Source organism: Octopus sinensis, linkage group LG4 (genome assembly GCF_006345805.1).
Source record: "Octopus sinensis linkage group LG4, ASM634580v1, whole genome shotgun sequence".
Lineage (NCBI taxonomy): Eukaryota > Metazoa > Mollusca > Cephalopoda > Octopoda > Octopodidae > Octopus > Octopus sinensis.
This window is the reverse complement of record NC_043000.1, coordinates 21,017,436-21,041,574: the sequence shown is the minus strand read 5'-3', so window position 1 is coordinate 21,041,574 and position 24,139 is coordinate 21,017,436. Positions and strand designations below refer to the sequence as shown.

The 24,139-nt window shown below is 39.3% G+C and overlaps 1 protein-coding gene across 2 annotated transcripts in view; it reads left to right on the top strand.

The window, feature by feature from the left end:
- Window positions 1-24,139, top strand: part of LOC115210855 (protein CFAP20DC-like) — a 53,285-nt gene that overhangs the window by 28,138 nt on the left and 1,008 nt on the right. Inside the window, exons 12-19 of one of the 2 annotated variants that reach the window (XM_036501883.1) lie at window positions 1,691-2,236; window positions 4,759-4,891; window positions 6,558-6,663; window positions 9,857-10,333; window positions 13,158-13,388; window positions 15,607-15,695; window positions 16,534-16,640; window positions 18,912-19,453. In XM_036501883.1, coding sequence (XP_036357776.1) covers window positions 1,691-2,236; window positions 4,759-4,891; window positions 6,558-6,663; window positions 9,857-10,333; window positions 13,158-13,388; window positions 15,607-15,695; window positions 16,534-16,640; window positions 18,912-18,937 — 1,715 coding nt within the window. In that variant the 3' untranslated portion in view covers window positions 18,938-19,453. Of the gene's footprint in view, window positions 1-1,690; window positions 2,237-4,758; window positions 4,892-6,557; window positions 6,664-9,856; window positions 10,334-13,157; window positions 13,389-15,606; window positions 15,696-16,533; window positions 16,641-18,911; window positions 19,454-24,139 lie in introns of those variants that run through there. The other variant, XM_029779611.2, reaches the window with a different exon arrangement.

Genomic DNA, 24,139 nt, shown 5'->3' with positions numbered 1-24,139 from the left:
GACTAATGTCTTGTGAATGATTTTGGCTGATGGAAACCTGCCATATAACTTGTTACTCAACATCACACATACCATTTATGTTCAAACAGCATACACCTACACACATTCACTCCATCCTACTTCACACACACCAGCACCCACACTTCCATCACAGTCCCTTGTGCTACCTGTCTTCACACTTATAGTAGCAGGTTAATAACAATACACCTGCAATTCCCAACACCAACCACTTTTTCCACCTGACACCTCTATCCAGTATGACACACATAACATCTGCATACACACACACACAAGCAGAAAACAGACTTACACACACACACACACACATTTACACAAGCACACTACAGCTTTATAGACACGTGTTCTTGCACATGTTCATATGCATACATTGTGTAATAATTTGTAAACACATACACAAACTGAAAATAGACACACACACACACACACACACAATACACATGCAAACAGTAGCTTCACACACACACACAAACACATACATGACATACACGACCGATAGTCTCATACACACACATAAAGGGAAAACAAGGACACACAAACACACACATATACACACTTGCATGAACACACAATAACTTCATAGGACTCACACACACACACACACACATCAGATAGCTACATATATGTATGTGCTGGTGCCACATAAAAAATATGTGCCGGTGTCACATAAAAAGTGTGCCAGTGCCATGTAAAATGTCCTGTTCTGGTGCCACATAAAAAGCACTCATGTTAGTGCCATGCGGCAGCACTCATGTGGTGCCATGTTAAAAGCATGTGGCACACACTGAAAAATGGTTGGCCTTAGGAAAGGCATCCAGCTGTAGAAACCAAGCCAAATCAGACCGGAACCTGGTGCAGCTCTCCAGCTTGCCAGCTCTGGGTTAAACCTTCCAATCCATGCCAGCATGGAAAATAGATGTTAAAGAATGATGATGATGATGATACATATGTCTGATATCCTCAAACACATACAGAGAAAACATGGACACTTATATGTGCATGTGTGCATGCACTATATACACATGCACAAATACTCAGAGTATAAATACATATGAATGCTTGCTCACACATACACATATGCTGGTTTCACAGTTGTCCCCCTTGCCACTCACACCTTTAGTCGCTTCTTTTTCTGGTCATTTCAGTATGCGTTGACCATCTGATTGAGACACATTTGTCCTTTTCTCTATTGTTTTTCTTTTCTCATCTACTCTTTCTGCAGAAGAGTGTATGCTCAAACATAAACAACTTTTCCCTCTCTTTTCCTGGGCACACTCTGTTTTTATTTTGTCATTGTGTTTGTTTTTTTAATTTCTACAACCTATGTTTATGTGAGTGTCTGTGTTTGTTTCTTTCATGTCTAGTTGTCCTCCCTATTACATCACTCGACAGCTGGTATTGTTTTTTTTTACATCCTTGTAACTTAGTGGTCTAGTGAAAGAGACTGATAGAATAAGTATCAAACTTTAAAAATAAGTACTGGGATCCATCTGATCCACTAAAACCCTTTAAAGTGGTGCTCCAGCATGGCCACAATCAAACGACTGAAACAAGTAAAAGATTAAAGATTAAAGTGTATTGAAAAGGAAGTATCTGTTATCAGTAGGACTCAAATATTCTAGTAAATGTTTTCCATGTTTGTCTCATCATTTGAATATTTTTTTTTAATCAGGTACTTCTATGCTTTTTAAGCCACATCCACCCCGAGAGCCTTCTACGGAAAAAAATCGAAGAAAAATTCGTGTAAAGAGTACAAGTTCAGACAGACAATCCAATAGTGCCAGCTCAGATGGAGCAACAAATATTATTCTTGGTGAAGACCTTATGTTGAGTGTAAATAATTCAGAGTTATGTAATGTGTCTCAAAATGGATCAAGTTCTAGACTGAAGAATTCTTCCATGAAAGATCAAAATCTCCATAAGGGTTTGAGAGAAACAAAAGGAATTAATAAAAATAGCAAAAGTCCTGATTTTCAACAGGGTAGCAAAATAAAAGAAAGCTCAAAAAAGAGTACGCAACAACAAAGAACTTCTTTAAATCAAGGTCAAGATATAAAAAATGAAAATGGCAGCCATGCAAACAGTTTGAATTCTAATACGACAAAAGTGAAAAGAAATGTTGATAATAAACGACAGAACAAACACCAAGCTCAGTCTGTTTCTAAAGAAAAACCAACAGAGTGTGATGAGCCTGATACTCAGTTGCCACGCAAACCAGGTAAATGCTTTTTGTTCCTGATTTAATATTGTTCTCTGTTAGGTATTGTGTTAACCCCTTAATGGATCAATTATTTTGACATGGTGTTTCATTTCAGAGAATATTTTTTTATTTCCTTTTTTAATTATATACACTGTTAATTTTTAAAAAAGTTGTTTTTTTATCTTGTTTCCTTTATTTTTTATTATAGAAATTAAAATGTACTTTTACTCATTTGGATTTAAACGAGTTAACTCGGACATTGAAAAAATACATATAACTTAACTATCTTCGATTTTTTATGGGATGTATTGCTTTTAAATCAAAGGAACATTTTTAAAAAATGAGATAGACAGTTTATTTAGAATGATAATTTTTAAAACAAAGAGTTTCACACAAAGTTATCTTACAGAAATCACACATGTATCTGCTTCCTCTTCGAATCTTCTTTCCTTTAGCGTCTCTCTTCTCTGTGCATTTTGCACACTATCTTGTAGGGTTCTTTTTCTTATCACTTGGTGGTATTTCCATGGGAAAATGACCAGCTGGGGCAAATCTTGTTGGATGTGGGATCGATGATGGTCTTCTTGGTTTCATGGGAGACAATAAGGGCCTATATTTTTCAATAATCTTGGTGATTATTTGCACTCTAAATTTTAGCGGTTTCATAGTAGCTGAAGTTTCCAAAGATGCTTTATACAAAACATAAGTATTCCAGATAGCCAAATCCATCAAATAAAAAAAAAATACCTATTTTTTTTAAACAACGCTAGTAAATTCATGATTGCTCAAAAATGAAATGACACAAAACAAATAAACTCGTTTGAGTGCTAAAATTAAAAGTTAATTTTGACCAAGTATACACGTCTGGTTCTAAAAAGATACATTTGCAATGCACGAGTAAATTCAGGATAATCCATTAAGGGGCTAAACTTAACAGAATTTGAAAAAAAAAAAATGTAAAGATTGTCAGGAGAGGAGTTGGCTAAAAATTTATTTAACATACATTCTATGAAGGTGCAGACATTCTATGGTGTGGTTAAGAAGATTGCATCACAACCACATAGCATTGGGTTCAGTCGCACTGTGCAGTACCTTGACCAAGTGTCTCCTGTAGCCCTGGCCAACCAAAGCCTTGCAAGAGGATTTAGTAGATGTAAACTGTGTCAAAATCCACCATTATACACTTGCCCAAGGTCCCACTGCATGGCACCTTGGGCAAGTGTCTTCTATAGACTTGGGCTGACCAAAGACTTGTGAGTGGATTTAGGAGATGAAAACTGAAAGAAATCCATTGTATATATATATATATATATATATATTTATAATATATGTGTGTGTGTATATATATATATATGTATGTATCTTTGTGTCTATTTGTCCCCACTCTCACCGCTTGACAACCAGTGTTGGTGTGTGTACATCCTTGTAACTTAGGAGTTCAGCAAAAGAGACTGATAGAGTAAGTACTGGGCTTAAAGTAATAAGTCCTTGGATTGAATTGTTCAATGAAAATCCTTCAAGGCAGTGCTCCAGCATGGCCGCAGTCAAATGACTGAGACAACTAAAAGAATAAAAGAATACATTATATTCTTTTAGATATTTTAGTCACGAGGCTGTGGCCATGCTGGGGCAATGCTATATATATATATATATATATATATATATATATATATATATTAATTATTAGGGAGGGAAGTAGTATTAATATTGAATGGCAATTTCTATATCCAATTTAACATGGTTGTCTTGTGAAATGCTGAATACTACATTATTAGCCGTGAGAGATCCTTTCATATAGGTGCTTGGTGCATGGACATAAATCATACCAGACAAAAATCATCTGTTATGGGCCCTAAAATTCCCTTATGTGATTTCACTGGACCTCAGCAGTGGGAGGTGTCTTGTGGCCACATACATGTCAAATCTCACTGCCTCAATATATAAAATATCAGCATCTTTCCAGGCACTGATGTCACAAATAGCCAGCAGGTTTATTAAAAATTATTAGCAAAAGAAGCACAATTAGTACCAAAAGGCAATAATTGTATTCACCTTAATGTAGATGACTTGTTAGAACATCAAATACTGCATTATCAGGTTTGAGAGATCCTCCTCATATAAGCGAACGGTGCATAAAAAGCATAGGCTGGAACCATGTGGCTGCAGAGCAAACTTGTTATAGATTGAAAGCCAAATGTTCAGTTGAAAATTAATTTGGCAAAAAAATTGATTTCGAAATTTTGAAAGCATTTATAGATTTATAGTCATCTCTTACAAGGCTTTGGTTGGCCTTCTCATTTTGTCTATATGTATATATATGTATATATATATATATATATATATATATAATATAAATTAGAGATAAAACCACTATAATGTTGATTTAGTACTAAATTGAATTTTTCCCTGTAAGTTTGGAGTTATAATCCCTAATATTATTATTATTATTATTATTATTTTATATATATATATATATATATATATATATATCTTTCCTGTTAAACATGAGATGTAATTTTATTTCTTATTTTCACTCCTAGTTGAGATGGATGAATCCCTGTCGGCCATCATTGCAATGTTAAAGGACAGAAATGATCTAAATATAGACACCAGTGATGTTAATCAATATATTGATGAACATAACGAACCAAGAGATAATGAAGATGGAATCAGGTAAGACAGCAATACTTTCATCATCTTCACCACTGTTTGTGGCTCTATCTTGGATTGTACTACTTAATTTGTTGTTATTTAGCCCCTAGTTGCCCCTAATCAAAAGCATTCTAACCATGACGATCCCACCTTTATTCCAAGCTTAGCATCCAAAAACAACATTATCCAATGTATTCTTTTATTTTAATACAATTGGATGTAGTTAAAAGATATTTGGCTGCTATTATTAGCAGGTTAAATGACCAGTTAAAGGCACCTTCAGGATTCTAGGTAATGATGACTGAAAGATCAGTGAAAACATTATGATTATAGGCGCAGGAGTGGCTGTGTGGTAAGTAGCTTGCTTACCAAACACATGGTTCCAGGTTCAGTCCCACTGCATGGCACCTTGGGCAAGTGTCTTCTACTATAGCCTCAGGCTGACCAAAGCCTGGTGAGTGGATTTGGTAGACGGAAACTGAAAGAAGCCCGTCATATATATGTATATGTATATATGTGTGTGTGTGTGTGTTTGTGTGTCTAAGTTTGTTCCCCCAACATCGCTTGACAACCGATGCTGGTGTGTTTACGTCCCCGTAACTTAGCGGTTCAGCAAAAGAGACCGATAGAATAAGTACTAGGCTTACAAAGAATAAGTCCTGGGGTTGATTTGCTTGACTAAAGGCGGTGCTCCAGCATAGCCACAGTCAAATGACTGAAACAAGTAAAAGAGTAAGAAGGAAAATAAAGATGAGATGTAGTAGCAACATTTAACTATAGTAGGATATCTCTTTCTTAGCAGTGTTCCCTTTGACCAAAAGAACCCAACTATTTCCAGCTTGAAATGTTGATAGTGACCACCTCCAATATTATTAGTATACCCTAAATCTATGCCAGAATGGAAAATGGACAGTAATTGATGATGTGGATAATTATCAAAAAGGTAACCGCTTTGCTGTTGCTCAAGCTGCTCAAAAACACAGCCAAATTTTAAAACCTTAAATAAAGGTGGACATTATGGAGAATGCACTGTACCTAAAAATAAATGGGATCGTCACTGATGGAGTGCCTTTCATATTGAGTCTGCTTGATCTAATTTGAGCTGCTGTGTGTGTGTGTGTGTGTGTGTGTGTTTATTGAGCCACTGCTTGACAAACACTGTTGGTTTGTTTTTATTTCTTTATTGCCCACAAGGGACTAAACATAGAGGGGACAAACAAGGACAGACAAAGGGATTAAGTCAATTACATCGACCCCAGTGTGTAACTGGTACTTTATTTATCGACCCCAAAAGGATGAAAGGCAAAGTCGACCTCGGCAGAATTTGAACTCAGAATGTAACGGCAGACGAAATACCGCTAAGCATTTTGCCCGGCATGCTAACATTTCTGCCAGCTCACCGCCTTTTACAAACTAAACTGTTGGTTTATTTATGTCCTTGTCTTTGGTAACTTAGTGTTATGGCAAAAGAGACCAGCAGAATAAGTTTCCAGGCTTCAAAATAAATGTTAAATTTTGATTTGATTAACCTTATATAAAATCAATTGTTTTTTTTTTTATCTCAGAAGACAGAGATTTCATGGTACATTTATTTACTACTACACAATATTTATACTGACACTCGAAACATTAAACTATTTGTACAGTTAATCATGAACTTGTGTTATTTCTTCTGTTTTTATTATAGAGGAGAAAATTCCGACCAAGGTGATTATGTTTATTTGTTTACATCTTCACCCAAATCAGCTCCTAAGTATAGTCATTCACCAGTTCAGGAAAATGACAGTGCTGGGGTAAGTTGGTTGACTATATTGTTTGAAGTTTCTACATGAAACATTTAATACATTTTGAGATTAAATTTTAAAGATTGTCCTTTTATCTTCTACTCAACAATCATTTTATTCACTGGTCTAATTTGCATATCAATAGATGTACCAAATGAAAAATAATTCATTAGCTTATTGAAAATGCTAGATATCCATCTTTCATCCATAATACTATCCTCTCTCCACCCACATTTTACATTGATCACCCACATGAGCCACCAAATTATCTCCCCTTTTCCACTGCCATACATCATTCACTCTCCCCATGCACTTGTCTGTATCTACCCCTACACTCTTGCGATATACTCACTCCTTGTAGCTTGAGGGTCCACCCTGAAATCTCATCACCAGTATTTCTATTTCCAGCTCCACCTTAGTCACTCTCACCTACTCTTCTATAATATTCAGGGGTGGATCAAGACCCATAGAGACCCTAAGCTCTTAAAAGGTTTTGATGCCCCCATATATAATTCAAAGTACAAACGATAATAAAACATAAAAGAAATAACTAACATTATGATGGAAAATAATGTTTATTTTTGTGTTCTTCCACTTTATCTATATTTGTAAAGTTTTCTCCTACTTTTTTCTTAACTGCAAAGTCTTCAATCAGATCCTCACTATGACACCATGAATACATTGGAATTATATTTCTAATCATATAAACCACTTCAAATATTATTTTAGCAAGTTTAAAGTGATTTCTTTTGTGCTGTTAACCATTTACCATTTCTGTGGTGCCCCCCCTCCATTTATGACCTAAGTGTGTGCTTATTTTGCTTAATGGTTAATCCAGTGCCGATAACATGAGTAGGTAGGTAGCTTCTCTAGGACAAGAAACTTGTTCTGGTCCTTTCTCTCAGATTTTAACCTCTCATCTCCTAGCATAAAGCTGCCCCCCTCTCCTTCTTTTGGTACTGCAGTCCCACTCAATGGGAGGGGATCTCTGTTTTGTAAGCTATGTTGTGGCTCATGAGTGCTGGTGTCACAAAGCTAAACAAAAAAAATAAATAATGAGTACCAGCTATAAAGTGGTTAGCATTAAGAAAGGCACCCAGCTTTAGAAACTCCTAGCAGTATAACCCGGCTTTGCCCAGGATTAATTTAGGATTATTAAGCTAATCAAGTTCTTTATTTCAAATCAAACTAAGTAACATCCATGACAAATTTGGGCGAAATCCGTTGAAATTGGTTTATATATATATGGGCAACACACACACACACACACACACACACACACACATACACACACATATGTACGTACACCTATTGCATACATGTGTGTGTTGCCCATATATCACCAAAACACTTTTTTCATCGATGAAAAAAAACAAAAAAAGTCTTAACAAAAACTTACTCGTCGCTAGAAGGGACTTAACTCCTGTTTGCAAACAATGGTGATTTCTCCGACTTGAAAATTGTTAAAAGTTTTGGTTGAAAATTTATTTTTACTGCTATTCGCTGGTGCCTCTGGGAAAAATAAGTTGACGAAAATACAGCTAGGGTCATAATGCATGTCCTAAAATTGGAGCGACATGTGTGCTAATTTGTAGATGTGCATAAATAACATTCATGCACACACACACACACACATCCTGCCTTTTATATATACAGATGCCAAAATAAGCATTGGAGCATAATGCAGTCCTCGAACTCATCAGATCCTATCAAACTATCCAATCCAAGCCAGCATGGAACAATACCAGTAAATGTTGATGATAAATTATAAACAAAATATCTTTTATTAATATAAATATACAATTAAATTCATCATCATCATCAACTTTTAACATCTGTCTTCTATACTGGCATGAATTAGATGGCTTGACAGGAGATGTTAAGGCTAAGGGCTGCCCCAGATTCCATAGTCTGTTTTGGTTTGGTTTCTGCAGCTGGATGCCCTTCCTAATGCCAACCACTTTACAGAGTGTACTGGGTGCTTTTTACAGGGCACCATCACCAGCACTTTTTACATGGACCCTGGTTTTAGGATCTCAGTTCTCTTGTGGTGGGCGAGTCTTCTTGGTTACAGCAGTGTACTACATCTCTTGGTCCTCTGTCACCTTCTTCATATGGCTCAGCATTTTGAGATCGGCCTTCAGTACTTTGTCCCCTATCTTCCTGGGTCTCGCTCTTCTACAACCCCCCCCCCCCACACACACACACTTAAAGTGAATGGCACTTCTTTTAAAATGGATTATTATATATTTTGGAAATGCATTCAAAGGTAAAATATAATATGTAGGAAGCACACAATTTTAATAAATTGTGTGCTTTCTTCACATTATATGTTTTCCTTTGAATACATTTCCAAAGTATATAATAATCCATTTTAAAAGAAGTGCTGATCACTAAGTGGAGGGATTTGTGGAAGAGGGAGATCCAAGAAGACATCGACCATGGACAGTGGATAGTAAAATGATGATGATGGCAGTGGTGGCGAAGTAGTAGCAGTAGCCGTAGCAGCAGCAGTGGAGGTGCAATGGCCCAGTGGTTAGGGCAGCAGACTCGTGGTTGGAAGATTGCAGTTTCGATTCTCAGACCGGGCGTTGTGTGTGTGTTTATTGAGCGAAAGCACACCTAAAGCACCACGAGGCTCCGGCAGGGGGTGGTGGCGACCCCTGTTGTACTCTTTCACCCCAACTTTCTCTCACTCTTTTTCCCTATTTCTTGTCCCCAACTTCCTATGCAATTGCTGAGCCTGGACGCACATTCATCCATCCATCCATCGATGCTCTCGGTGTCGGGGGTTGACCTGCTTTCTCTTCTGCGGGTCTTACGAATAGCAAAAAATCATGTTTCGGACTTCTCCCATCTTGCGAGCTCTGGGACGAAGACCGTTCGCTCAACAGCAACAACAGCAGCAGCAGCAAAATAGATACACCACTTCTTGAACCATGCAACCAATTAATGGGAAATCATTCTACAAAATTAAATTCTACAAAATGAGAAATAAGGAAAGCTTCTAATGAAGCTTTTGCACCTGGAATATAATTTTTTTCTTTTTAATCTTTCTGCATCGTTAGAATTTTCCTAATTTCTTATTTCATTAATTTTTCTATTTCTGTACTACAATGCTTCAAACAAACTACAACACTCTTCTTACAAAATTAAATGTTTTATTGCTCTTTTTTTTCTCTTAAATTTATTGTCTTTATAGAGAGTGCAGTCTGGCGGCAAAGTAAAAGGGGGTTTAGGGGATCTACTGTATTCTGCTCGAGGGGCAAAACCAGAAGATGATTTTGTTTTGAGTGACAGTGATGAAGAAAGAGGGAAAACACATGTGAAACTAGGGAATTCTCGTTCACACACAAGTAGTGCTACTTCCAGTAGAGGCAGTTCTAGTAAAAGTGTTCATGCTGGATCCAATTCAAGGACTAACATCTTGCTACCTGAAAAAGGAGAAAGTCTGCCTGTACATAGTCAAACCGTCCAACAATATAATTCTGTTTCTAATAACCATTCCCAGTTACAGCCTGGAAGTGGTCTCAAATATAATTCTGCTAATTACGTTACAACGACAAATCCATCACAAATGAAAGTTCAACCGAGTCAGTTGTCCAGGTTGAGTCTGAAATCATTACGAGAAGTCAATTCATCAAAAGTAAAGCTACTCGGTGAATCTACTACTACTGAGGTGAGTAACAACTGGGTTTTTTTTTTGTAAAAGCTTGGCAGGGAAGAGGTAGTGCGCATGACCCTTTTTTATGGTTTCTCTGACCGGTAGGAAGACAGGAGAAAGTTATCCTATGATGGAAATGGGGCCCAAATGCTTGCAACAGAGTGCATTCCACTGAAGAACCCCCAAAGGCCCAGTCAGTGGTGATAAACGAGGCAAAAAATTAAGTTTATTATCCAAGAACTGGAACATCCATCCTAAGGGCTTGCACAGTTTTTCTCTACCAAATTTTGATCAAAAGCATGGTAGCAGGTACTTACCCCAGGTATTGTGCAGTATGATTGAAGGATACAGAAGGGTGTGGCTGTGTGGTTAAGAAGCTTGCTTCTCAACTGCTGGATTTGGGGTTTGGTCCCATTGCACAATACCTTGGGCTAGTGTCTTCTACCATCTACCTGGGCTGACTAAAGCCTTACGGGTGGATTTGAGAGATGGAAACTGAAAGAAACTCATATTACTACACCACCTGGTGATTTGTTTACCATATCACCAAGTGTTGTCTTTGTCTTGCCAAGCTACTCACTAAGATCTTTCATCTTGTCACCTGACTCTGTTTTTTGTTTTGTTAACATGGCCTTTAGCACCTGACACACACAACAAAGGAGAAAATGGCCAACTTTTTAGTTGTGTATCTCATTATTGTTGGTAGGTTTTTACAATAGAATATTGTTCCTGTCACTAACAATTTAACACCAGGAGCTGGGTGCACTTTATCCACAAGAGTGATTGTCTTATATGGGAAAGTTAAAAGGAACCTGGTATTTTGTGTTGGCTCTGTTCCCACTTACCTTTTAAGCATAGTTCAGATGTGACTAACAGAATAAAAGGTCTGTTTCTGTATATACAGAAGGGATGGAGTTTAGGCTAATGAGGAGTTTAAGCTACTGGTGGTTCTGTTGAGGAGCCATCATTGTCAAACTGTCATGTCAAGTAACTGACCAGCAAATACTGTAATCATTGTTGTGTCATGCGTGAAATAATATGGTCTCTTATGTAAACTTAAATTGTACTGCTTAGAAATGCAAGGCAGCGAGCTGGCAGAAATGTTAGCATGCCAGGTGAAATGCTTACTGGTATTTCATCTGCTGCTACGTTCTGAGTTCAAATTCCGCCGAGGTCGACTTTGCCTTTCATCCTTTCGGGGTCGATAAATTAAGTACCAATTACACACTGGGGTCGATGTAATCGACTTAATACCTATGGCTGTCCTTGTTTGTCCCCTCTATGTTTAGCCCCTTGTGGGCAATAAAGAAATAGGTATTTCATCTGCCATTTCATTCTCAGTTCAAATTTCGCCGAAGTCGACTTTACCTTTCATCCTTTCGGGGTCGATAAATTAAGTACCAGTTACACACTGGGGTCGATGTAATCGACTTAATTCCTTTGTCTGTCCTTGTTTGTCCCCTCTATGTATAGCCTCGTGTGGGCAATAAAGAAATAAGAAATACAAGGTTCTTTTAGAAATACAATGTTTTTTGAGGTGCATGCATGCATGTATGTGATGGTTTTTCTTGTTGTAATTAACAGTTGAGGGCTCTGCAATTTCTTGTTGAACAATCTGCACAAATAATTTGTTTATAGTGATTTAAATGTGTTTAATGTACATTAGCTCACTCTTACCATCAGATCAACATTGCCTGAACAGGTGGATGGTGTGTCACATGTCAGATGTCAAAGTGATCACAGAGCAACATGAAATGAAGTGTTTTGCTCAAGAACACAGTGCACGGCCTGGTCAGGGAGTTGAAACCATGATCATGCAATTATGAGTTCAACACACCAACCACTATATATATATATATATATATATATATATATATATATATATATATATATAGATAGATAGATAGATAGATAGATATAGATAGATACCTTCTTGGAGGTTTTAGGTAAAATTATACAAATGTGTCCATCTGTTTTAATTTGATTTAATTCTATGTATTTATGCAGCTAAGGATTGCTCTGCATTTAAATTGATGTAATGGTTGCATTGTTCAATTAAATGGAGTCACTTGAAATGAACATACTGCATTACCTCTGGATATCCTGTTGCTTATTTTGATTTTAATCACCTTATTTTGAAACTGTATGGATAATACGGTGCTAAATTCTGGTGCCTCAAGTTAGGTACCTAATTCATCTGAATCTAAATTTTTGCTTATATATAGATATAGATATCAACCATCTTCGTCATCATTTCACATCTGTAGTCTCTCTCTCTCTCTCTCTCTCTCTCTCTCTCTCTCTATATATATATATATAATATATATATATATATATATATATATATTATATTATATAAATCCATTCTGTCTGTCTGTCTGTGTGTCTTCTAGGATCTCGGGCATCTTCCATCCGATTGCGCTCAAATTTGATATGTAGATACCGACGATATCAGGGCGTGTATAGGTCTTGAAAAATTACAAAAATCGATTGCAGGTGAGAATGTGATCGATAAAGCCCTGAGAACGTGCATTTGTACGCGCAAGTACATCAGCTGTTGCGATGTACTTACTGGTACTTTAAACTCTTCAGTTGCATATTTGTGTGAATAAAATCATTTTTCTTTGGAATAGAAAAAAAGTCTATCTTTATTTCTTCTTTTGCTGGTGTCTCAAATTTAGGTTAAATCAGTGTTTCTCAAAGGGGAGGCCTATGGGATGGTCGGACAAGTTGTTTTGAGAAAATTTGGTTTAAATGTTTGACAACTCAGCACCGTCCATTGGACGGGGGAGGGGTGCGTTTTGCTCGTAAATATATTCAAAAACCTATTTCATTTTAGAAAATTTATGACAGCAACAAATACCAGACAAATTACAGTAACACAATGGATTCCTGTGAAAAACTCGTTCTGGCCAGCATGAAACGTCAACAAGAAGAAGAATTTGCTTTACATCAAAGAGACAGAGATGCCAACTCAAATGCTAACCCGATGGCTTTGGCAAACCACCTGTATGAGGACTCAACCACTACAACTAGTGATGATGATACGTTCAGCTCACTCAAAGTTCCAGTAGGTGTTGCTTTTGATGTTTTTCCTTTTTCAGTCATTTATAAATAAATAAATAATAATAAATAATGAAATTATTGTATACAGTGCTCAGGTGCACCACAACTTGTCAGAAAGTGCATATAAAGTACATGCAGTAATGTAGAAATGTCTGGAAAGTGAACATGCTTGTGTGTGTATGGAGGGGAGAAAATCAAGTGTAGTGTTGGCGAATCTCAGGAAGCATGGAAGTCTTGAAGGATGCAGTGCTCCGACAACTAACAACCGATGCCGGCAGTTTGTTCCACGCTTCAGCAACTCTCAGCGTGAAAAAGTTGCGCATCAAGCATTAATCATTTCTAATTAACAACAATCGTCATCATCATCATCATCATCATCAATGTTTTAATGTCTTCTTTTCTATGCTTGCATGGATTGGACAGAGTTTACTGAAGCAAATTTTCTACGTCTGGATGCCCTTCTTGTTGCCAATCTTCACCTGTTTCCAAGCAAAGTAATATTTCCTCATTGCTGGACATATTCTCGCAGAATTTTAGAAATGAATGACACTGCTTGTATGACAGTGACACTCATTTAGTGCTATCACATGATGTTGCACACACATAAACACATGTGCACACACATACACACACACACACACACAATGGATTCCTTTTAGTTTCCAATTACCAAATCCAATTACAAAACTTTGGTTGGCCCTAGACATTTGCCCGAGGTGCCATGCAATGGGACGACTGAACCTGTAACCATGTGAATGGGAAGCAAACTTCTTAATCATACAGCCTACTGACATGTGTTGGATAGATCTAACAGCATCAACCCATTTGTAGCAGTCCTTTATCTGGCACCACAGCAAAAGAGAAAATCAGCTGTGTTTGGTGATCTGTAATCTTTTTCTTATTCACTGATTTTCTTTACTGATTGTGGCCATGCTAGAGTATCACCTTTAAGAGTTTCAAATCAGTTGTGTTGACACAAGTCCTGCTTTTCAGCCTTGCACTTATTTATTGATCATTATTACTACTGCCTTAGCAACAGTCCCACTGGCATCTTGGGCAAATGTTTTTTACTATAGACTTAGGTTGACAATGCCTTCTGAGTGGATTAGGTAGATGAAAACTGAAAGAAGCCCATCATATACATATTTATGTATGTGTGTGTGTGTTTATGTCACACCAGCACTTGACAACTGGTGTTGGTTTGTTTACACTCCTGTAACTTAGAGGTTTGGCCAGTGATACTGGTAGAATAAGTACCAGACTTCAGGAAAAATATGTAATGGTAATGATTTGTGTAACCCTTCAAGGCAGTACCTCAGCATGGCCACGGTCCAGTGACTGAAACAAGTGAAAGATAAAAGATAAACATAAATAATATACATAGTACAACAAAATAAATTGAATTAATTTAACAATATTTTGTTAAACAAAAAGTCCTTGTTTTGTTCCCACACATATGAATGCTAATAGCATTTGCACATATACACATGCATACACAGACGGAGCTAATTGTTGACTGTACAAGGGGATGGTGAAAAGTTCCTGGCTTTGGAAAAAGGAAACTACAGAAGGATCAGTTAATTATGATTTTATCCAACATATTCTCCTCTCAGATTCACACACTTGCAGCAGTCTTTCAAATTGCAGCGGTCCTTCAGTTTTTTTAAGCCCTGTAAAAGAATTCAGGTGGAGGCGCAATGGCCCAGTGGTTCAGGCAGCGGACTCGTGGTCGGAGGATCGCGGTTTTGATTCCCAGACCAGGCGTTGTGTGTGTTTATTGAGCAAAAACACCTAAAAGATCCACGAGGCTCTGGTAGGGGGTGATAGCGACCCCTGTTGTACTCTTTCGCCCAACTTTCTCTCACTCTTTCTTCCTGTTTCTTGAGTAACGCTGCGATGGACTGATATCCCGTCCAGCTGGGGGGAACACATATGCTACAGAAACCGGGAAACTGGGCCCATGAGCCTGGCTAGGCTTGAAAAGGGCACATAAATAAATAAATAAATAAAAAGAACTCAGAAGGTTGGGCCTCCAGCCACGCCTTTTGCGACACCCTTAAAACCAGGAACTTTTCAACTCCCTATCATATGTGTGCACAGGCCAGGAGCACTTGTTTGAATCTGTCTCTTTCTCTCTCTCTCTCACACACGCGCACTTTTAATATCCTCTCTCTTTAGTATGACAAATCTTTTTTTACATTATTTGTGTCATTATTTAACAGCTTCCTGTAATAGGTGGCCACAACTATAAAGAAGAAATGAAGTACCCTTCCAGACGCAGCACCGACACCTTGAGTTCTTCAAACCCCAGGTAATATTAATTCTATCTAATAACCTTTTTAATCTAAGTTTTTAGTATAAACAAAGTGTGGCCATTTGGGAAAGAGCTTGCTTCCCAACCACATGGCTCCAGGTTCAGTCCCACTATGTGGCGTCTTGGGCAAGTGTCTTCTACTATAGCCTCAGGCCAATCAAAGCATTGTGAATGGATTTGTTTGACAGAAACCAAAAGAAGACAGTCATATGTTTCAGTTGAAGTCACGTCTCGCCTTCACCTTTGAAATGCGGAGTAGATGAAACCATGCGACTGAAGAAGGGGAATTTTCCTTGTGTTATTTGTCCTGTACTCTATTTTATTGTTGTTTAAGAAAAATGTCCAGTTCCTTGGTTTTGTGTTTATGTTTTCGTTTCTCATTGTGTTCAACGTTTTTTTGGTGTCCTGTACCCATATATGCATGTATATATACATGTAGATGTAGGTACGTACATATATGTATGTATATATGCATATGTTTTATTTATTAATTTGTTATTACACGACAGAACGCATCCTTTTCTAAGTAAGTTTGTTCTATATATATATATATATACATACACATAATGGGCTTCTTTCTCTTTCTGCCTACCGAATCCACCAACAAGGCTTTGGTCAGCCCATGGCTATAGTAGAAGACACTTGCCTATTGTGCCACATAGTGTAACTGAACCCAGAACCATGTAGTTGGGGAGCAAGCTTCTTACACAGTCATACATGCACCAGCTTGAATAAATTAATTGATTAATCCAAATTTGTTTTGCTTTCTTAGTATTTAGTTGTTGTTGCTATTTACTTCTTCATTTTTCTAAAGATATTTTTTTTTATTCTGTAGAGACTGGAATGTGTTTAGTCCACCCATTGTCCTTCCAAGCGAATTACAGCAAAAGGGACATTTTGATGTTGCCTTAAGTACCAGAATGGATGAGAAAACACTTCACAGTAAGTTGCTTGTTGTCTTCTCATCAGATCAATCTTCATCACCATTTTCTTCTTGTTCATCTACATCAGGGTATTTCAACCATTGTTTACCTATGGACCCCTTTCGTTCCTATTTTACTCAGGGAAGGGATACTCTCATAGTCATTCAATGTCTAAAAACTCCTTATTATATTTTTATGATTAAATATTATTAAGAATTGTAAAAAAGAATGTTTAAATATTTTGTAGTGTAGAAATATAACCAGTCTAATACTCTTTTACTCTTACTCTTTTACTTGTTTCAGTCACTTGACTGTGGCCATGCTGGAGCACCGCCTTTAGTCGAGCATATCGACCCCAGGACTTGACAACCAGCATCAGTTGTCAAGCGATGTTGGAGGGACAAACATACACAAACATATATATATATATATATATACATATATACGACGGGCTTCTTTCAGTTTCTGTCTACCAAATCCACTCACAAGGCTTTGGTTGGCCTGAGGCTATAGTAGAAGACACTTGCCCAAGGTACCATGCAGTGGGACTGAACCTAGAACCATGTGGTTGGTAAGCAAGTTACTTACCACACAGCCACTCCTAAATTTTATGAGCAATGAAAATCTTATATAGATTCCAAAGGCCTTATGGACCCTGATCTACATTAACCTTTTGGGTTTGTTAAATTCACCTTATCACATTTGATTCTTAGTTGTTGTTGGACCTTAGATCAACTCTGATTAAGTAAACTTATGGTCAAAGAATATCTAGAATTACATTATTTAATGTGTTCTTCTCTTTTGATAAGATAGTGAGACATGATTTGACTACTATTTCTAGCAGCAGAGATTTGGCTATTATTTCTAGCAACTTGAGGGACCGCATGGAAGATACCTTCATTGGCATCTCAGTTGTTTAACTCCATGTCAACCCCAGTTTAGCAAGCTTGTGTTCGAAGTCATTTCTGATTCGACCATATTATTGTTTTGTATATCTAAGACTACATCATTCAGTATGTCCTTCCTATTTTAAGACAGTAGGGTGTGGTTTGAAACAGATTCGGCTACTGTTTCTAGCAGATCAAGTGACTGAATAGAGACCATTTCACTGGTACATTTCGAGACATTTCATCATCATCATTATCATCATCATCATCATCATTTAACATCTGCTTTCCATGCTAGCATGGGCTGGACGATTTGACTGAGGACTGGCGAACCAGATGGCTGCACCAGGCTCCAATCTGATCTGGCAGAGTTTCTACAGCTGGATGCCCTTCCTAATGCCAACCACTTTGATAGTGTAGTGGGTGCTTTTACATGCCACCGGCATGAGGGCCAGTCAGGCGGTACTGGCAACAGCCACACACAGATGGTGTTTTTACATGCCACCTGCACAGGAGCCAGTCCAGCGGCACTGGCAACGACCTCGCTCAAATGTTTTTTCACGTACCAGTAAGGCGACACTGGTAACAATCACGCTTGAATGGTGCTTTTTACGTGCCACCGGAACAGAAGCCAGTTAGCTGTTCTGGCAACAATCACGCTCAGATTGTGCTCTTAGCGCTCCACTAGTACGGGTGCCAGTCATCGAATTTGATTTCGATTTCGATTTCACTTGCCTCAACAGGTCTTCGCAAGCAGAGTTTAGTGTCCAATGAAGGAAAGGTATGCATAAGTGTGCTGGTTACACCCCTGGCATAGGCCAAGGGTTATGATCTCACTTGGCTTGCTGGGTCTTCAGAAATTATAGGTTCCATGGAAGAAGCTAGAAGTTCTTTGTGAACTGAAGATAACTGCCATCATTTAAATGCCAGTTTGAAGATAATCCAAGTGTAGAAGGACAAATGCATTTGCATTTCATCATCATCATCATTGTGGTTAACTTTGCCATTTATTTATCTTGATAAATTTAACGAACAGTCAAGTACTAAGATTGATAGTATCGACCCTCCACATTTCAGAGCTGCTGGCATTTATGCCCAAATTAAAAACGGTTATCACCACCACCACCACCATCACCTCCTTATCTCAACAATATAGTATCCAACCTACATTTTGTGATTTTGATTATTTAGTGTCTCTTTTATTCTGTATCCACAGCAATGTCAACCTTTCTATACTTGTAATTCAAAGAATAGTCCACTTTTTCCAAGTATGAGTTATCTAATAGAATCAAAATCTGTAATTATAATTAATTTAGTGTATTTCTAATTTACCACAGTGTTAGATTAAATCAAAGAAAGAATTATCCAATAATATGAATTCTTTTTGAATATATTTCTTACAGGCTTTGATGATTGTTGGCGCAAATAGAAAACGTGTGATTGTTTGCATGTGCAACACACCACCATCGTCCCTGCATCACCAGTATTATCATCATCATCATTGTCATCATGTCAATGACATCACCATCATCTTCATCATCATCTTCAGTGACATCACCATCATCATCATCTTGAATGACATCATCATCCTCAATCTTTAGACTGGTATCAGCAAAATGGATCTCTTGTTTCTGGGTTCTTGGGCCTAGCACTAAACCTAGTGGCCTCTTGACTGGTTACTCTAACTGATGCCATTGACATCATCATCATCACCATCATCTCTGCTGTGACCTTATTTGCCTGAATGAGTCTTCTTTTGTGTTTACTGACCATAACTGTTCTCAACCAACTAATCATTGTTGCAAGTCTAATGTCTCTTTAAATACAAATGTAATGCTAATGTAAGCTCATTTTTTACTAATGATGTACTGGAATAATTATTTTCCTGTGACTGTTAATTCTGAAATTCTGGAAATAAAACTGAAACCTTGAAGCACTTTCTGTTGTGTCTGGGGAGAGTCATTTACTTTTTGTGCCTTATAATGTAACACACTCACCGATAAAATTTCCACTTTTTTCTTATTTTAATTTTCCTAAAATTTTCGTTGCGTCTTGCAACCTTTTCAGTAGTCTTGAAGCAAGCACTTATTTGACTGTACACTGCATATATTGTTTTCTGTGGTGTTGCAATATTCTCATTGATTAAGATTATGAATAAACATCTGCAAAATACTCTCATCATTGTCTTCTACACAACATCACCACTGCCACTATCTCCACAAAACCACTGCAGCCAGTAGTGTCATATTTAAGCATTGTTTTTCACTCCTGCCGTCATCATTATTTTATTATGCACTAATTGAATACTCTTTTACTCTTTTACTTGTTTCAGTCATTTGACTGCGACCATGCTGGCGCACCACCTTTAATCGAGCAAATCGAACCCAGGACTTATTCTTTGTAAGCCTAGTACTTATCCTATCGGTCTGTTTTGCCGAGCCGCTAAATTACAAGGACGTAAACACACCAGCATCGGTTGTCAAACGATGTTGGGGGGATGGGGGGACAAACATATACACACACACATACACAAACATATATATCATCATCATCATCATCGTCGTTTAACGTCCGTTCTCCATGCTAGCATGGGTTGGACGGTTCGACCGGGGTTCTGGGAAGCCAGAAGGCTGCACCAGGCTCCAGTCTAATTTGGCAATGTTTCTACAGCTGGATGCCCTTCCTAACGCCAACCACTCCGTGAGTGTAGTGGGTGCTTTTTACGTGCCACCTGCACAGGTGCCAGGCGGGGCTGGCAACGGCCACGGTCAGATTGGTGTATTTTATGTGCCACCGGCACGGAAGCCAGTCGAGGCGGTGCTGGCATCGGCCACGAGTCGGATAGTGCTTTTTACGTACCACCAGACCAGGGATCCTGGCTGGTTCAATTCGATTTCGATTTCGCTTGCCCCAACATGTCTTCACAAGCAAAGGGGGTTGGCATGGGTGCCTGTCGTACGGTCGCATTGGAGTATTTTACGTGCCACGGCCACGAGTCGGATAGTGCTTTTTACGTACCACCAGACCAGGGATCCTGGCTGGTTCAATTCGATTTCGATTTCGCTTGCCCCAACATGTCTTCACAAGCAAAGGGGGTTGGCAAGGGTGCCTGTCGTACGGTCGCATTGGAGTATTTTACGTGCCACGGCCACGAGTCGGATAGTGCTTTTTACGTACCACCAGACCAGGGATCCTGGCTGGTTCAATTCGATTTCGATTTCGCTTGCCCCAACATGTCTTCACAAGCAAAGGGGGTTGGCATGGTGCCTGTCGTACGGTCGCATTGGAGTATTTTACGTGCCACGGCCACGAGTCGGATAGTGCTTTTTACGTACCACCAGGCCAGGGATCCGGCTGGTTCAATTCGGTTTCGATTTCGATTTCGATTTCGATTTCGCTTGCCCCAACATGTCTTCGCAAGCATGGGGGGTTGGCATGGGTGTCTGTCGTCGGATGAGGTTCTATATCGACTTCGCTTGCCTCAACCGGTCTTTGTGTCCAAGGGAGGAAAGGCATTCATAAGTGGGCTGGGCTCACTTGTCCTGCCTGGTCTTCTCACGTACAGAATATTTCCAAAGGTCTCGGTCTCTGGTCATTTCCTCAGTGAGGCCTAAAGTTCGAAGGTCGTGCTTCACCACCTCGTCCCAGGTTTTCCTGGGTCTACCTCTTCCACGGGTTCCCTCAACTGCTAGGGATTGGCACTTTCTCACACACCTATCTTCATCCATTCTCGCCACATGACCATACCAGCGCAATCGTCTCTCTTGCACACCACAACTGATGCTTCTTAGGTACAACATTTCTCTCAAGGTGCTAACGCTCTGTCGAGTATGTACACTGACATTACACATCCATCGGAGCATACTGGCTTCATTCCTCACGAGCTTACGCATGTCCTCAGCAGTCACGGCCCATGTTTCGCTGCCATGTAGCATGGCTGTTCGTACACACGCATCATACAGTCTGCCTTTTACTCTGAGCGAGAGGCCTTTAGTCACCAGCAGAGGTAAGAGCTCCCTAAACTTTGCCCAGGCTATTCTTATTCTAGCAGTTACACTTTCAGCGCACCCACCCCCCTACTGACTTGGTCACCTAGATAACGGAAGCTATCAACTACTTCTAGTTTTTCCCCCTGGAAAGTGACGGAAGTTGTTTTCTGCAGATTTTCGGAGGTTAATGCTCCCGAGCATCTGCCACATACAAAAACTATCTTCCCAGTTAGCCTACCTTTGACATTGCTGCACCTCTTATGTGTCCATAGCTTACACTGGGTACATCTTATAGAGTTTCTACCTACAACCTTTTCTACAGATCGAGCAGGGCCATCTTCCTGAAGATATTGTGGATTGTCTACCTTTCTACTTATTAGTACTTTGGTTTTAGCTAGGTTGACTCTAAGGCCCCTTGATTCTAAACCCTCCTTCCACACCTGGAACTTCTCCAGTTCTGATAGTGACTCAGCAATAAGAGCAAGGTCGTCAGCGTAGAGGAGCTCCCAGGGACAGCCTGTCTTGAATTCCTCCGTAATTGCCTGGAGTACTATGATAAATAGGAGGGGGCTGAGTACTGAACCCTGGTGGACCCCAACCTCTACTTTGAATTCTTCTGTGTACATGTTGCCAACCCTAACCTTACTTACGGCATCTCTGTACATGGCTTGCACAGTCCTCACCAGCCATTCATCTATCCCTAGTTTCCTCATTGACCACCAGATAAGGGATCGGGGGACCCTATCAAAAGCTTTCTCCGTGTCAACGAAAGCCAGGTACAGAGGCTTATCTTTGGCTAGGTATTTCTCCTGCAGCTGCCTTACCAGGAATATAGCATCAGTGGTACTTTTCCCTGGCACGAACCCAAACTGCATCTCATCTAAACTAACTCTCTCTCTAATTAGTTGGGCTATGACCCTCTCCGTAACCTTCATTACTTGATCCAACAGCTTGATACCTCTGTAATTATTTGTATCTAGGGCATCACCTTTACCTTTGTAGCAGTTGACTAGTATGCTGCTGCACCAGTCATTGGGTATGACTCCTTCGTGTATCACCTGGTTGACTATACGGGTGACTGGGTTATAGCCGACACTGCCAGATATTTTGAGCATCTCTGCAGTAATTCCTGATGGGCCTGGGGCTTTCCCTGTCTTCATGCTTCTAATTGCCTTAGCTACCACGGACTATCAACTCGGATAGCTGGTCCCTCTGTAGGGTCAACATTCGGCAGACTCTCTTTATCCCATTCATTTTCCTCATTCAGTAACCTTTCATAGTGGCGTCTCCAAGCTTCTCTCTTTGCATCCTCATTTAGCGCAAGTGAACCATCCTCCATGCGAACACATTTCTCTCCTACCACATCACGATTCTCTCTCACACACTGTCTTGCAACACGAAATACCTACATACATATATACGACGGGCTTCTTTCAGTTTCTGTCTACCAAATCCACTCACAAGGCTTTGGTCAGCCTGAGGCTATGGTACAAGACACTTGCCCAAGGTGCCATGCAGTGGGACTGAACCCAGAACCATGTGGTTACGGAGACATTAACACACCAGCATCAGCTGTCAAGTGATGTTGGGGGGACAAACACAGACACACAAGCACATATATATATACATATACATATGTACGACAGGCTTCTTTCAGTTTCCATCTACCAAATCTACACACAAGGTTTTGGTCGGCCCGAGGCTATAGTAGAAGACACTTGCCCAAGGTGCCATGCAGTGGGACTGAACCCGGAACCATGTCGTTGGTTAGCAAGCTACTTACCACACAGCCACTCCTGTGCCTAGGTTATTATGATCTGAGATCTTTCTTACTGAGAACTACTGCTCTTATAGACTGCTGCTTACATGTGTTATTTTGGCTTGGTTTTTATAGCTGGACGTCTTTTTTATTGTCAGTCACTCTGCAAAGTATGCTAGGGGCATTTTCTTGTGGCACCAGCACTAGAGAAGTTGATAAATTCTCAATAAGACAGGACTGAAGGAATCTTACAACCCTATGCTTTCTTTGCTCATTTGCCATTCACTTCATAGTGTACACTGGGTGTATTTTTCAAAATACCAGCACTAAAGAGGTTGCCAAGTCCTTAGTGAAACAGGACTAAGGAACATCTCTGCCTTATTTTACCTCTGCTTGCTCACCAAACACTCTAGTTTGCAGGGGTGATGGTGATTGGACAGTTTTCCAACATGGTACCAGCATAAGAGGGTGGGTACTTTGTACTCTATATGTATAGAAGGTACTCAGCAACCTAAGATGTGTACTTTTGCTTAGGTAATGTGATCAAGAGATGGGGTGGATGAAAGGGATAGAAATAGCATGGTAGAGACAGAGTTATTGGGGTGGAGATGAGAAGGGAGTGACAGTCAGTAGCAGAGGCGGACATAGCAAAAATAGGTGGTGGTGACAGGTGAAGTTCCAAAAGCCAATAGTGACATCATCAATAGATTGGAGGACCATATCTTGCGCAGACATCTGTTTTGGTATGGCCTCTGTAGCTAAATGTCCTTCCTAACACCAACTTCTTTACAGAGCATACAGGATGTATTTTTCAAAGCTCCAGCACTGGAGAGGTTGTCTCTTCTTGACCGTATGTTGTCATCATCATCATCATCATCGTTGA